We start from the raw sequence: 15301 nt of genomic DNA on the forward strand, positions 1-15301 counted from the left end.
TTTTATAGCTGAAAGCTGAATTTTAAAGTACAAAGGGATTCTGTTTGTCTCAGTTAAACAGGCTACATTTGTCGTTTTGCACTGTACACCTAAAATTTCTTTAATAAATTTAATATGTAAATGTTCAAATGGATCTGAATCTTTGAACACTTGGCTTACACCCCAAACTTCACTTCCATAAAGAGTAATGGAACAACTAAAGTATCAAATAATTTTTCAAGCATACTGCAGGAATTATCTAAAGAGACTGTTTTTTTAATTTTAAACCAAGCCTTTCTCCCTTTTTCCATAAGATTTTTTTTTTGAATGACTTAAACTTCCTGAACAATTTATAGTTATTCCAAGGTAACAAATAGATTTAACAGTCTCAAGATGTTCTTTTTCTACTTTAAAATAATTACAGTGAGATTTTCCATTTGAATTGAATATTATAATTTTTGATTTTTGTTTGTTAACATCAAGTTTCCATAGGGAACAAAATTTAGTTAACTCATTTAGTGCATTTTGTAGCCCTTCTTGGGTTTCAGATAATAAAATAATGTCATCTGCATATAATAATGATGTTAATTTAATGAACTATTGTCTATATATTGTAAAGTTGGTGACACGTACACAATGTTTCACCCGGAGGATTTATCTCATTGGCAATCATACCAAAATTTCTCATCTTTGACTTTTTTAAAGTCTATCTGCATTTGAAAATTTCAATTAGATAAGAGGATATGACATTTTGGATACTTCAATAAAAGCCTGTTCTCTTTTAAAGCAGCAGTTGATATTGTAATGAATAATCCTCAAATTCTACTATGATTTTTATGAAAGTACAACTTGGTGAACTTTCCCATTTAATTCCTGTTTTAAGTTGGGGTTCCATCACATGCAAGTCATATAAAAATGGGTGTTCAAACCATATGTCCCTTTAAAAAAGCATTTTTAAAAGTGTTGAACAAAAAGGGGGGTTATCCATCCGAGACAATCAAGTGAAAACATGTACTTTTTATATAATTTAAAAATATTTAGTTATGACTTCACTACCCTTTATATATCACTACATCGAAACCTTAATAAAGAAAAGTTTTCCAATTCCATTGAATGACCCAGGATGTAACTTTATCTGTTTGCTATAGTTACAATTTATTTTTCAGTAATCTAACAATAATGATTACAAAAATACACAATTTGAAAAAAATCGTTTTTGTGACAAAAATGTCGGTTATTAAATTGGGGATGCTCGGCGGGCGGGCGGGCGGGCGGCAATCAAATGTTGTCCGTGCATTAACTCAAGAACCGTTCAACCAAAGCTTTTAATATGTTGTTACTGACAACTAAATGAAGGTCAAGTTCAATAATGGCCATTTTGACTTTTACCATTCAGGAGTTATGGATCTTGAAAGATTGAAAAATGGCGTTTCCAGTCGTGTCCGTGCATTTACGCATGAACAGTTCTACCAAAGCTTCCCAAATTTTAATATGTTGTTATTGGTGACAAAATGGAGGTCAAGTTTAATAATGACGATTTTGACTTTTACCGTTGAGTTATGGTTCTTGAAAGATTGAAAAATGGCGTTTCCAGTCGTGTCCGTGCATTTACGCATGAACTGTTCTACCAAAGCTTCCCAAATTTTAATATGGTGTTACTGGTGAAAAAATGGAGGTCAAGTTCAATAATGACGATTTTGACTTTTACCGTTCAGGAGTTATGGTTCTTGAAAGATTGAAAAATGGTGTTTCCAGTCGTGTCCATGCATTTTCTCATGAACCATTCAACCAAAGCTTTTCAAATTTTAATATGTTGTTACTGATGACAAAATAGAGGTCAAGTTCAATAATGACGATTTTGACTTTTACCGTTCAGGAGTTATGGTTCTTGAAAGATCGTAAAATGGTGTTTCCATTCACGTTGTTGCATTTACTCACAAACCATTCAATCTAAGCTTTTCAAATTTTAATATGTTGATACTGATGACAAAATAGAGGTCAAATTTGATATTGACAATTTTCACTTTCACCAATCATCAGTAATGGTTCTTGTGATATTGCCAGGACACAAATAAATGCTAAGAAATCCGGTTTGCTGTCATTGTGACAGCCTCTTGTTTAAAGTAAAAATCAAAGTGTCTGTAAGCACTGAAGGATAAAGCTTGTTTTACGGTGTCATTGTGAAGTAAAGTTAATAAATATTGCATTGAATAAAGCATTGCAGTGTACTTGATTATACAATATTTGAATAATAATTTCAATTCTGGACAATGATATTACCAGAGACATATATGTATATATGTCTCTGATATTACTGATATTTAGTGCAGAAATGCATAAGTAATGTTTATCAGTATGATTTGAACTTTCAGCTTGTTTTTAGTGACCACTTGTTATTTAATAAAGCGAGATATATGTGTCTCAATTGATACGTTACTCTAGAGCTAGTACGATGATTTTGTTGAAAGAGGAAGACTGCTTTCTCAAAAGTTCCTAAGACAGGGCTTTGAATCAATCAAATTAAGGTCATTCGTAGAGAAATTTTACGATCGCCATCATGAGCTGATTGGCCATTATGACAAAAGAAAATTATATCTGATATTCTTCCTCAGTCATAATAACCTTCCGTCATTACTGAACTGAACAACGAAATAACACGATGTGTGCCGTTTACGGTGCAGGAAATGCACAGGCACTTGTCTCAGATTGTTATTATAAGATATATAGGAAATTTTTTTGAGACAAGTGCCTGTGAGGAAATGCTTACCATTCAGGAGCACCTGATTTCACTCCTGGTTTTTAGTGGAGTTCGTGTTGTTTCTTATTTATTATTTATAACTGTTGATGTAAATGTCCTTTAGATTTTTGAGTCTTTGATTACTCCTTGGTTTTAATTGTTATTGTCTTATAATGACTAGACTATCACAGTATAATGGCATTATGTTTACAGTCTGTGCATCAACCCATTTGTAGAATCAAATTATTTATTTCTATTTTAAAAATATTCAGATTTTTGAGGGCGTACAAGTTTAATCATTTGGAAGAGATTATGTTTTTTTTCAATACCAGGACTACAATAGGTATTTTATAAAATCTGCATCAAATTCCTGTTGAAATACACCACACAACAATTGGTCATTATCATGAAGTGCCAATCCATATAGGGATTCTTCTGATTTTAGAAGCCATAATGATGTTTTTGTACATCTTGTACAATGTATCATTTATCATTTTGAAATTCATAGTTTCTGTCAGTCTGCCTATTTATTATACATTTTTAAATTTGTGGATATGGGAATGACATTTTGAGCAATTTTGTCCATATCAGATATTCTCTTATCTATTTTTGGTTTTCAATAAATAAGACGACTCACTCATTTTTCAAATTTTAGCAATGGCAGCCATGTCACATTACTTAAAGACAAAAACTTATTACTTTATTCAATCTTAGCTTGGTTGAAATTCACCAGCTCATTCTAGAAAGGTATCTAAAAAAATATGACAAAATAGACAGATAAGAAAGACAATTACTAAGTAAGCTCACCAAGCCCATAAGGTTAATTGAACATATAAGGGGGAGGGTTGAAATCATAAAAGGAACATGTGCTTGTACCAAGTTAGGAACATTGCCAGTAGTTGTTGTATCTGGATGTCGCATGTCATTTTGAACATTGGGTTTTGATGGCAGATATTTTGATTTTAACTATCATGGACTCTGGACAATTTAGATTTTATGGTATTGGATTGACCCTGTCTATTGTTGAAAACTCACTGCATGTTGTCCTCTAGAAGTCTTTTCATTATTTTTGTTTGTCACAGGTTGGGTTGATGTATACATCTTTCACAAGGCACATTATTTAAGAAATAATTCTATCCTGCCATGCTCTATGCTCATTTTAACATGGGTAGGCATTATATTTGCTAATATCTTAATACCGAGCGTTAGCGAGGTATTAAATGTTTACGAATATAATGCCTACCCATGTTAAAATGAGCATAGAGCATGGCAGGATAAAATTATTTCGATTCTAATAGGAATATTTGCACTCTTTCACTTCGAAGCGGACCTATAGTAGACGCTCGGAATGTCACCATTTTGATTTCATGAGCCAAAAACGTTATAGGAAATCAGCAGTTTATCAATAAAAAAAGAACAGAAGCATTTAAACTTACTTTTAGAATGTTTTTATTTAATTTCCTAGCGAGCAACACCAACAAAAATGTCCATTTATTATCTCTGGCGTTGTTCAAAATTCATCTGACGTTGCAATTTCAATTGTGACGTCAATCACGTGCAGCCCATGTTCTATTTGAATTAGAACACAGCTGTGTTTACAAAGCGTAATAAGGACGTCATATTAGAATAAGTATTAGTAACAGGATACCCAATAAGTGGAATGCATTGCAGTGAATGCTATCTTAGACACAGACACTATACTTTATGGCCTAAATATCTGTCATTACCACATTATGTAAAATATTTCAACAGATACAACAACAGAACTTTGGAAACAAAGTACAACACTATATGAAAGCAGGAAGTAAAATAAAGCTTTGTATAACAAAATATTTATCTTTATTCAAGCAGATGAGTGCATATATTACAAAATATTCAGTGTTTTATTTATTTATCTCAAACATCAACACTACAGATTAGGAATGTTATAGCTAACTACAAATATATTATACAACCCATCAAACAATGTACCTACTTAAAAATGACTCTATAATAACACAGCCATTCTATTACAAAGTACTACAGATTCATTATCATGATTATTATATATGAGAGGAATTCATTTTTATGCATTATTTAGTATATGCAAAAACCAACAGTTCAACACAATACAGATTTTCTACAGGCTTGTACAATTTATGCAGAATGTTGTTAAAAAACCATAAAATCATACATCCTTAACAACACAATTTTTTGTTTTTCCAGAAAAAAATGTTCCGATTAAATTTGCTTACAAAGACAAGCTCATACAATCTTTTTAGTCCCTTTGGTTGTAAGTCTGTAAGAGGTTTTAATTACACAGAATATTAATACATTGAAATGGAATTAAAAAATATGGATAATGATTATTTAATGAGATTCATTGCACATTTGGTTAAATTTATTGTTGATGATTAGTCCATATAAATAAGAAATCATTTTAAATGTATTTCCTTAAAATGTGGGTACAGAAAATGTCTTACTTTTGTTCTTGAAATTGCGCCCATGTATGTAGATGGTCACTTAAGAACTAACATGATAATTCTCATATGTATGATTAATGCCCAAAAGTGATGAAAGTACTCAACACATGTGTGGATTAAATAAATATCGTACATGTATGGTGAAAACCTGCTATTATCACAAATTTGATTTATTTTTTAAATTCTATTCAATTTATTAAAGAATTCCATGATTAGTATTTTTGTTATTATATATAAAAGGGTTCGAGATTTTTTTCAAAGGTCAACTTTCAGAATGCCAACTGAAGTTATGATTGTCATTGAGATTTCACTTTGGTTTGTATAAACATGTAAAAATGGCAGTAAAAAAAGAAGTGGTTTACATCCCCTATGTTAGATCTTATTGATAATAGTGTTGGTTGTAACAATTGAAAGACATGATTTAATATAGAAGAAAGGATCTTAAGAGAGGCAGATTAGTAAGACACATTTAATGTAATAGGGACTGAAATTGTCCAAAATGGATTTCTATATAAAAAGGTTAACATATATGTATCTTCATCTTACTTACTTGTTTTTTGACAATAACACTTACAGCAAAATCAAAGAGATCAATCAAAAAGTCTGATGATTTTTTTATACTTAGGTTAACAGTACAAAAAGGTACAAAAATACATAAAGGTATTCAATTATAGCACAATTTTATTCCACATGGATGTCTAAAAGCATAACTGATAATACATATCATTATGGAAGCAATGTTAAAGTTAAATGACTACTCTTGTTATCTGGGTTGCTGCATTTAAAACATTTATGAGGTGATTATTAATGACAGTGTCAGACATTGATGGGAAACAAAATTGATGCAGAGAACTAAAAAAAATCATAGACAAAAAATTTAACAAGTTTTAAGTAGGAATCAAAAGAAAAACAAACCTACTGATATTTTACAACTAACCATTCATCATTTCTTAAACATAACAAGTTAACAAACAATACACACAAAATATGCCTCATTATATAAATACCAAACATATAAAACCCTCTGTATAAAATCTATCAGTAATGTAACAAAATTTTTTGCTTAACACAGTAAAAATGGATTTCTAGAACACCAATAAGAATAAAGACCTATGGAACACATTTTAGGTCTCTATGGTCCAAATTAAACAACATCTCTTTTTTTATTAAATCAACTCGGACTATAGCTGCAGTTGTAGACAGTTCAAAGTCTTTCTATGAGAAATAATACATTTGATTCCAATCGTTATATTTCTGTCAAAGTATAAGGTTTTAAGTGATGTAATTTTTCTGCTGGTTTGGCATAAAATCTAAATCAGTATGTTGACCAACAGGATGAATATTATATATATTAGAAAGAAATTTTTAATGACTGCTTAAAATGCATCAATGTATAAAAAAAGATAAAATTAACATATTAATTTTAGCAGGGTTGAATTATGTACATAAGAATAAAGACCTTGTGTTTGAAAATGTCAAACAGACACAAGACTTTGTCACTTCAAAGATACAGAATACCAGTTAGCCCACGAAAATTTTTAAAATGATGTCAGAAATCAGTGAATAGTCAAAGAGTTTTTCTGGTATTTTAATGGAATTGACATGATCATGAATCAAATGTATTATTCTGACTAGTTTTGCATTAAATTAAGTATTGTAAAGACTTATTATAAATTGAAAAGGCATTATCTAATTTTAAAGGGAGCCCACATACATTGTAACTTTGAAATTCATCAACATTACAACAAATTAACTTCATGCATAGCCTCACCAACCTTGGTTTTGTAAGTTTTATTAAATCCCACATTGAGTATCAATCTGATCAGATATGTTAGTACAGTTTATATTATAACATAGAATCAGGGCATATCTTTATCTACGTTTACTTTCTCTGCTAAAACCATGACTGCCTCCTTACGTTGTTGGTCCATCTCTCTTCGTCTGACCTCTGTATAACCTCCAGACCCAGCCAGCACTACAGCATTGCTGGTCCACCACAGAGTAGATTTAATATCACCATAATAAGAACATGCCATCACAGTTTGGGCACAAGCTTTAGCTGTGCCGGAAATATTATGTGTTAATGGAGATGTTACTTTAATCTGTAGGCCAGTAACATAGCCAATGGCAAAACCAAACACTCCACCTAAAGTCATGTAAAACCAAAATGACAGATTTCCCAGTTTGGGGAAAAATATGACCTCAGGTGCCTCTCCGAACAATGCCATCAATGGTAAGAAGAGAAATGATGCATTGATGTTATTGTATAATGTTAGTCTCCATATGTTGTTATCAACCAATGGCAGTACTTTCTTTGTATATATAGAATTCATTGCTACACTAGCACTGGCTAAAACTCCAAAGACTACGCCCATAACTGACAATGACCCTACAAATAGACAATAGATAATACAGGTTAATATTTTAAATAAAATATTAACTTACATCATTGTTTGGAATGGTCTTTTGATATGTAATAATCAGTTCTTTCAGTATCAAAATTCTTTTATCATTGAGCAATATTAAAAGGTTGTATTTTTTTGGCCAACCTGAGGTTTTCTTGGCTAAATTAATCAGGGTCTATCATTCAAACAATTTTAGAAACTTTCGATTCTAATAGAATAACCTGATATTAGAAGAAAGGTAAATGTGTTAAAAATCTTCATTGCTATATTAACTAAAATACTATTTGATTCCAATTTTAATTAATGTGCTAGTAGCCTTCAATCTTCTATAATACATCACAATGAACTCTAAAATGTCTTTCTTCAAAGAGGGTTATAAACTGACTGATGACATGGAGAAAGTCCTACTTTTGCAATGGAATATGTATTGCAAAAAAACAAACCCTCTCATTTTATTTTTTTTATTTATGCAGCATTTTATATATATACATAGCATTAGTACATCTGGCACCTTTGACCATTCTGCAACAATAAAATAATTAAATTCCAATGAAAACTCTGAATCTACAGTATTATTATACAATGTATCAAATTTCAATATTAGATAAATATTTACCTGCTACTTTTTCTTGGTCGACTCCCATGAAGAATCCACATATTATTATACCACAGCATCCCATTGCCTTCCATGATGTTGTTTGTTTCAGAATAAAGTAAGAAAATACCTGTAAAGGTATACAACAGTCATTTGGATTTTCATTAACCTAATTTGGAATACAATTGATTTGTGTAAACCAAAGCCATTTTAATTTTTTGGGAAAATTTCTTGTAATTTTATTCACTTTTCATTTAATATCATCTAGACAGAAAAAATCTTGTCTTTTTATGCATTAATTATTATTGTCATGTTGTTTATGCAGTTTGCAAACTTTTGTAAGCATCCAAATTATTTTCACTAAACAAGAGAACTAAAAACCCTTAGTGACTGACATGGTCTATTGAAATAGTCTTTAAAGTGGAATACTACAGGGAGATAACTCTGTAAACATCAAATGACCGTTTTAATCACAATCTAAAGACAAAGAAATAATAAGCTTCTCAAAGATCAAAATTGATATATGTCCAAGGAAAATTTGTCCAATAAAGTGTGTGGTTCAAGTTTTTTTGCATTTTTATATTTTTGTCAAAGGGTCAAAGTAAATGTTTTGTTAAAATATTATGAAAATTAATCCAGCCCAATTATTTTTATTTGGTGAAGGTGTTGGGTATTATCTTAAAGAATCAAACCAAACAAAAATTTGACATTAAAATAAAATTTGATTAGCTGACTGGACATAATATCATGGTCATCAACTGTTTCCTATATTTTCAACAAAGTGTATAGATATATACTTTAAAGTGTGTTTGTACCAGTATCACTTGATATGACATACAAAAATTGTATATTATAATTTATCATTTAAGGAATGACTGTAATGACTGTGTCTGAAGAAATAACATACAAAATTTGGTGCACACTGAATAACGCACCTAGTGGGTTATTTAACAGTGTGCACCACATTTATTATGTTATTTCGAATAGACAGAAATATATTACTGTCATTTCTTATAATTCAATTCTAAATTCCCTTTTAAACCATAAAAAAACATGAAATAAGGTTGATGACATCACGGCCACATGACTTAATTATGTCTATGGGCTGATAACAAAATTAAGTCAGCCAATCATAAGACGGGTTACATCCAAAATTGAATTATTAGTTTATATATTTATAATCTACCTACCACATTGAATACAGTGGTTAATGATCTGCCAACATAGTAAAATGCCACACCAACAAACTTCAAACACAAGTTGTTAAATGATATCATGGATACAAAAACAATAGACAGTGGTAGAGTCTACAAAAAACAAAAACAATAGACAGTGGTAGAGTCTACAAAAAACAAAAACAATAGACAGTGGTAGAGTCTACAAAAAACAAAAACAAATTCTGTAAATGTATGGCTTACAGTTACTGTTCAAATTCTATACTTGAAAAGAAAAGTATATGAGATTTGGTGAAAACAAATCAAGTTAACAAAAGAATTGTGGAAAAACCTGAAGTTTAATTTTTTTTTTTATTAAATGCATTTTTTCTTGTCTTTTTTGAGAGGAACACATCTTCTTCTGTTGTACTGTTATACCACTGTACCAGGTTAGGGGAGGGTTGGGATCCCCCTAACACGTTTAACCCCTCCACATTCTGTGTGTATGTGTCTGTTCCAAGTCAGGAGCCTGTAATTCAGTGGTTGTGGTATGTTTATGTGTAACATATTTGTTTTTCGTTCAATTTTTGTACATAAATTAGGCTGTGAGTTTTCTTGTTGGAATTGTTAAGTTTTACATTGTCATTTCAGGGCCTTTTATAGCTGACTATGCGGTATGGTCTTTGCTCATTGTGGAAGGTCGTATGGGGACCTATAGTTGTTTATTTCTGTGTTATTTTGGTCTATGTGGAGAGTTGTTTCATTGGCAATCATAACACATCTTCTTTTTTTAACAATAAAAATAATCTTTTATTTTTTTGGAATACTTACTGCTCTGCATATCTTTAGATCAAAATCTACCTGTGGAAAGGTGATATGATTTGGGAAGAGCTTGGATATATAACTTAGTCCAAGACATATCCCAACTGTTACAACACACTGGTACCATGTGATAAATAATGGGGCATTCAACTGAAAGTAAACAATACAATTATATACTTCAAACAAGGACAGATAACTCAGTCCAAGACATATACCAACTGTTACAACACACTGGTACCATGTGATAAATAATGGGGCATTCAACTGAAAGTAAACAATACAATTATATACTTCAAACAAGGACAGATAACTCAGTCCAAGACATATCCCAACTAATACAACACACTGGTACCATGTGATAAATAATGGGGCATTCAACTGAAAGTAAACAATACAATTATATACTTCAAACAAGGACAGATAACTCAGTCCAAGACATATACCAACTGTTACAACACACTGGTACCATGTGATAAATAATGGGGCATTCAACTGAAAGTAAACAATACAATTATATACTTCAAACAAGGACAGATAACTCAGTCCAAGACATATCCCAACTGTTACAACACACTGGTACCATGTGATAAATAATGGGGCATTCAACTGAAAGTAAACAATACAATTATATACTTCAAACAAGGACAGATAACTTAGTCCAAGACATATCCCAACTGTTACAACACACTGGTACCATGTGATAAATAATGGGGCATTCAACTGAAAGTAAACAATACAATTATATACTTCAAACAAGGACAGATAACTCAGTCCAAGACATATCAAAACTGTTACAACACACTGGTACCATGTGATAAATAATTGGGTGTTCAACTGAAAGTAAACAATACAATTATATACTTCAAACAAGGACAGATAACTTAGTCCAAGACATATCCCAACTGTTACAACACACTGGTACCATGTGATAAATAATGGGGCATTCAACTGAAAGTAAACAATACAATTATATACTTCAAACAAAGACAGATAACTCAGTCCAAGACATATCAAAACTGTTACAACACACTGGTACCATGTGATAAATAATTGGGTGTTCAACTGAAAGTAAACAATACAATTATAATCCAACAAGATTTTCATTTTTAGGTTAAAATAAAGTCAGGAAACACAATTGACCTTGACCCTCATAATTATGAATCATTTAATCATTCTTGACTTTCTATCAAAATACTCTTATACAGCCATTAGTATTAATGTTGATGCAAGCAATGGCAAAGATACTCAATCCATCAATTCCCAATATTTAATGTGTTTAATATATGTTTTCTTGTATCCATAACAACAGTGTGTGTTTATTTTCCTAATACTGGTATTATTTAATATTTCTATAAAATTCAGAATGTACACTCAGGTTTTAACTACATATGACAGCAGTCTGTGAATAAGCACATCTATAACATGTATACTATTAAACGAGAAGACCTCATTTTGTGTGTTGCTTCTCTTCCTTCCACAATAAATTAAATAATCATCATGCCTCTGTGTTCTTTATGAAACATGCATAGTCGCATTTGTCATCCATTCTTATGATTATTCAGATTGAGTTATTTTGGGAGAGAAAAACGACAAAATAGGTGTCCGAATATTGTTTCCTTTATCAGACTGCCTTAAAGTCATAGATAAGACTTCCGGTTTTAAACATGCACAAGAACAACCAATTGTATGATACATGTAGATTACAAAAATGAATAAGCCAATCAGAGCGTTCTCCATATCATGGTTTTTAGATCGCAAGAACCACAACTATTATACCTCCTTAGAGATTTCCGCGTTTATCCACCTGTAAACTACGATTATACTACTATAATATACAGAGACTCTCTGAAATCTGTCTACTTTGTTCTGAAATATTTACTAACTAAGGGGTCATACCAGTTGCATATATATTAATATAAGTAAAAGATGTGGAAACAAGAATGTGTCCATAGTATAGGGATGCCACATCGGCACTATCATTTACTATGTTTAGTGGACCGTGAAATTGGGTAAAATATCTAATTTGGCAATAAAATTAGAAAGATCAAATCATAGGGAACATATTTACTTTAGTTTCGAGTTGGTTGTACTTCAACTTTATCAAAAACTACCTCAACAAAAACTTTGACCTGAAGCAGGACAGACAGACGTACGAACAGACTAGAAAACATAATTCCCATAAATGTGACACAAAAAATTTATTGTTGAAAGTAAAAACTTTAACCTGAAGCCGGGCAGAAGGACAGACGAACGGACAGACTAGAAAACATAATTCCCATAAATGTGACACAAAAATTTATTGTTGAAAGTAAAAACTTTAACCTGAAGCCGGGCAGAAGGACGGACGAACGGACAGACTAGAAAACATAATTCCCATAAATGTTGTTGAAGGTGAAAGTAGTGATTTGGCTAAAATGAAAGTAGGGTAGAGATTAAAGGGAGCCAGGACTTATTCAGGACATCGGGATAGGGTGTTTTAAAGCTTGGGATTACTGGATTGATCTTTATATAATTAGGGGATGCGGGAATATTTATTTTTTCAATTTCGGGATGTTGGGAATATTAATTTCGTTAATATATGCACCTCAGGATTTCATGTTTTTAAGCCCCGAATTTCGAGATTAGGGCCCTCAGATTACGCCTCACATTTAAGCCTTAGTCATTTATATGAGATTCAAATCCTACCATTGCCATGTTAATAGGGCTCTCAGAGGGAAAAGCACTGATAGATTGTCCTAGAAGCACATTTTATTAGAATACTGGTCTATAAGCAGTTTCATTTATTTCATGTTTGAAGAGGTGCAAATTTTTAATTTAATTTGACTTTTACCAAAAAATGCAATGTAGCAAAGGGGAAGAATAATTGTGGTATAAGGCCAGAAACACGAAAAATAATTGAATTTTCACAGAAAGGATACACATAACGGACTTGAATATTGGACGTGTCACCTCACAATACCTCAGGGAATAATTCCTTAAGCAATATAATGCTGGTGACTTTGGAAAAAAGGGAGAGGGCTTTTGATACCTGATATTAAATTCTCCAGTCATAATACCTTTTACAAATATTCATCTTAAAACAGTTTACAAGCGGTATATGCCTGCAATTTAGTGGTTGCGTTCTAGTTTTATTTATTGTAGCAAAAGGTGCAGACAGTGCTATTCTTAGCTAGAATGTCTTTTAATATACAAGAAACAATTTTTAAAGTTACTGATTGTAAGCAAATTTTTTCATGGTATATAATATCTTTGTTTAATTATAAAGTTTTCATGAGAAAATCATGTTCTTAGTAACTTCTTACCTTAAGATCCTCACTGCTCAACAGATACTTGTTCAGAAACACCATAGATATAGACACACACCTAAAAAATACAGATACTTGTTAAGAAACACCATATATATAGACAACCACCAAAATATGACACAGTTATATACTTGTTTAGAAATACTATAGTCATAGATATAGACAGACACCAAAATATGACACAGATACTTGTTTAGAAATACCATAGTCATAGACACTCAGATGAATAATACACAGATACTTGTTGAGAAACACCATAGATATTATTCCATATATGGTAAGAAAAGTTATACATTATAAACTCCAATATGGTATGAAATAATCCTAGTACAAAACAGTCATGTTACGATATGGTTTTTGTAATACAGCAGTTCCCGTACACTTTCACCATGTGAACTAAATGTTTGCATCTTAACTTCCAACACATGATAAGCAAATGGATGAAAAGTTTGATTTTATACTGCACAAAATATTTTGGAAATTCAAATCTAATAAGATTGTCACCCTCCCTCAAACGTACGGGAATCAAGATTACATACTTAAGGAACATCAATCATATACATGTACATGTAAAATGCACTACCAAATGACAATTATGAAAGTGCTGAAAACTTATAATAGAGCAGGGATACAGACATGCCTTCTTTCAAGTAATTTGTAAATGACCTCATAAAGTCGAGCGAAATGGATGATCTTTTCCAGTGAAAGACAGGATTCCAGAAACAATGTATGGCATGTGTGGTATGGAATGATTATCATGATTATGGTACAAATGACAATGAGTATGATTCTTACAGACTCAAGTGCAATGAATTATTAAGTTGGAAATAACTCTGACGACCAACAGCTGTTTTGCCAGAAAACTTAGGGCCAGGGTCCCACGAATCCGGGTCCGTCCGCCCTGATTCTGGTTCTCCCTAGTTTCTGTTCGCCCTAATAGCTGATTGCCCCGATTATATAACAATCAGTGATATCAAAGTTTTCAAATGACACCTACTCAGCAATCAAAATTCAATCAACAGTATTTAAAAGTATCAAATAAAGTGTAACAATGCAGCCAAGAATTTTAATAAATATACATAAATTTTATTATATATATATTTCGTTCATTGGTGTAAAATAAACATATCATAAATGAATATAGGGCGAACGGACTACCAGGGCAAACAAACTCAGTGCGAATTATCATACCTATTAAGATTTGGAGTATAAAAGAGGAAATAAACTGAATTAATACACCTTATCACTATTAGTTCGCCATCACAGGATATCACACATGTTCCGGTAAAATTGACGTAATACAAAATATATGGAAAAGTGATTGTTGTATGACGCTAAAGTTCAAGCCGCCGTGTCAGCCGGGAATAGCAATAAGGTATATTGTCAAAGCAAGGCCTTAAATGTGTAAATACAAAATGAACATCATACTTGGAACAACATGTCCGAACTAAATAGTTGCATTACTGCTAGTCCAAATAATTATAACGTCTGGAAAGGCTATTTTTAATTATTTTTTTTAAATAGCCTTGCCAGACGTCATAATTATTTGGACTACATTACTGCCATTAGACCGAGAGCTAGACTACTGGCCTAGACTGGCTAGTAGCAGAGCTGTGCAAAACTTGCTTCTAAAAACTTACCAATATGTAGCGACAACAGCAGCTATCGTGACGTATTGTGTAAATCTTGACTCCATTTTGTGGCTTTTGTAAAAGCCAAGTGGTCCTCTTCTCATGGATTTTTGCAAGTTCGGGTTGACTAGTTTGGACTGTTGGCACGTCAATAGGTCCGGGTCACGTTAATGCTTGCATCTCTTTCTAAGCTTTGCACTAAATTCCGGAT

The 15301-nt window shown here is 31.8% G+C and overlaps 1 protein-coding gene across 1 annotated transcript; it reads right to left on the bottom strand.

Annotated features, from left to right (window-relative positions):
* Positions 1-4534: 4534 nt before the first annotated feature.
* On the bottom strand, positions 4535-15279 carry LOC134714461 (GDP-fucose transporter 1-like). The gene is made up of 6 exons (XM_063575733.1): positions 15100-15279; positions 13457-13517; positions 10164-10304; positions 9369-9485; positions 8200-8308; positions 4535-7567 (listed from the first exon to the last, which is right to left on the bottom strand). The coding sequence occupies exons 1-6, from the start codon at positions 15192-15194 to the stop codon at positions 7038-7040; spliced, it is 1053 nt and encodes a 350-aa protein (XP_063431803.1). The 5' UTR covers positions 15195-15279; the 3' UTR covers positions 4535-7037.
* Between the last annotated feature and the right edge of the window lie 22 nt (positions 15280-15301).

This window comes from Mytilus trossulus, chromosome 1, assembly GCF_036588685.1.
Source record: "Mytilus trossulus isolate FHL-02 chromosome 1, PNRI_Mtr1.1.1.hap1, whole genome shotgun sequence".
NCBI lineage: Eukaryota > Metazoa > Mollusca > Bivalvia > Mytilida > Mytilidae > Mytilus > Mytilus trossulus.

Coding starts and splice junctions, on each gene's coding strand:
- LOC134714461 (XM_063575733.1), bottom strand. CDS start 15,194: ATGAGAAGAGGACCACTTGGCTTTTACAAAAGCCACAAAATGGAGTCA. Junction 9,486..10,163: donor ATCTAAAGATATGCAGAGCA/GTAAGTATTCCA, acceptor TGTTTTTTGTAG/ACTCTACCACTGTCTATTGT. Junction 8,309..9,368: donor TAACCACTGTATTCAATGTG/GTAGGTAGATTA, acceptor ATACCTTTACAG/GTATTTTCTTACTTTATTCT.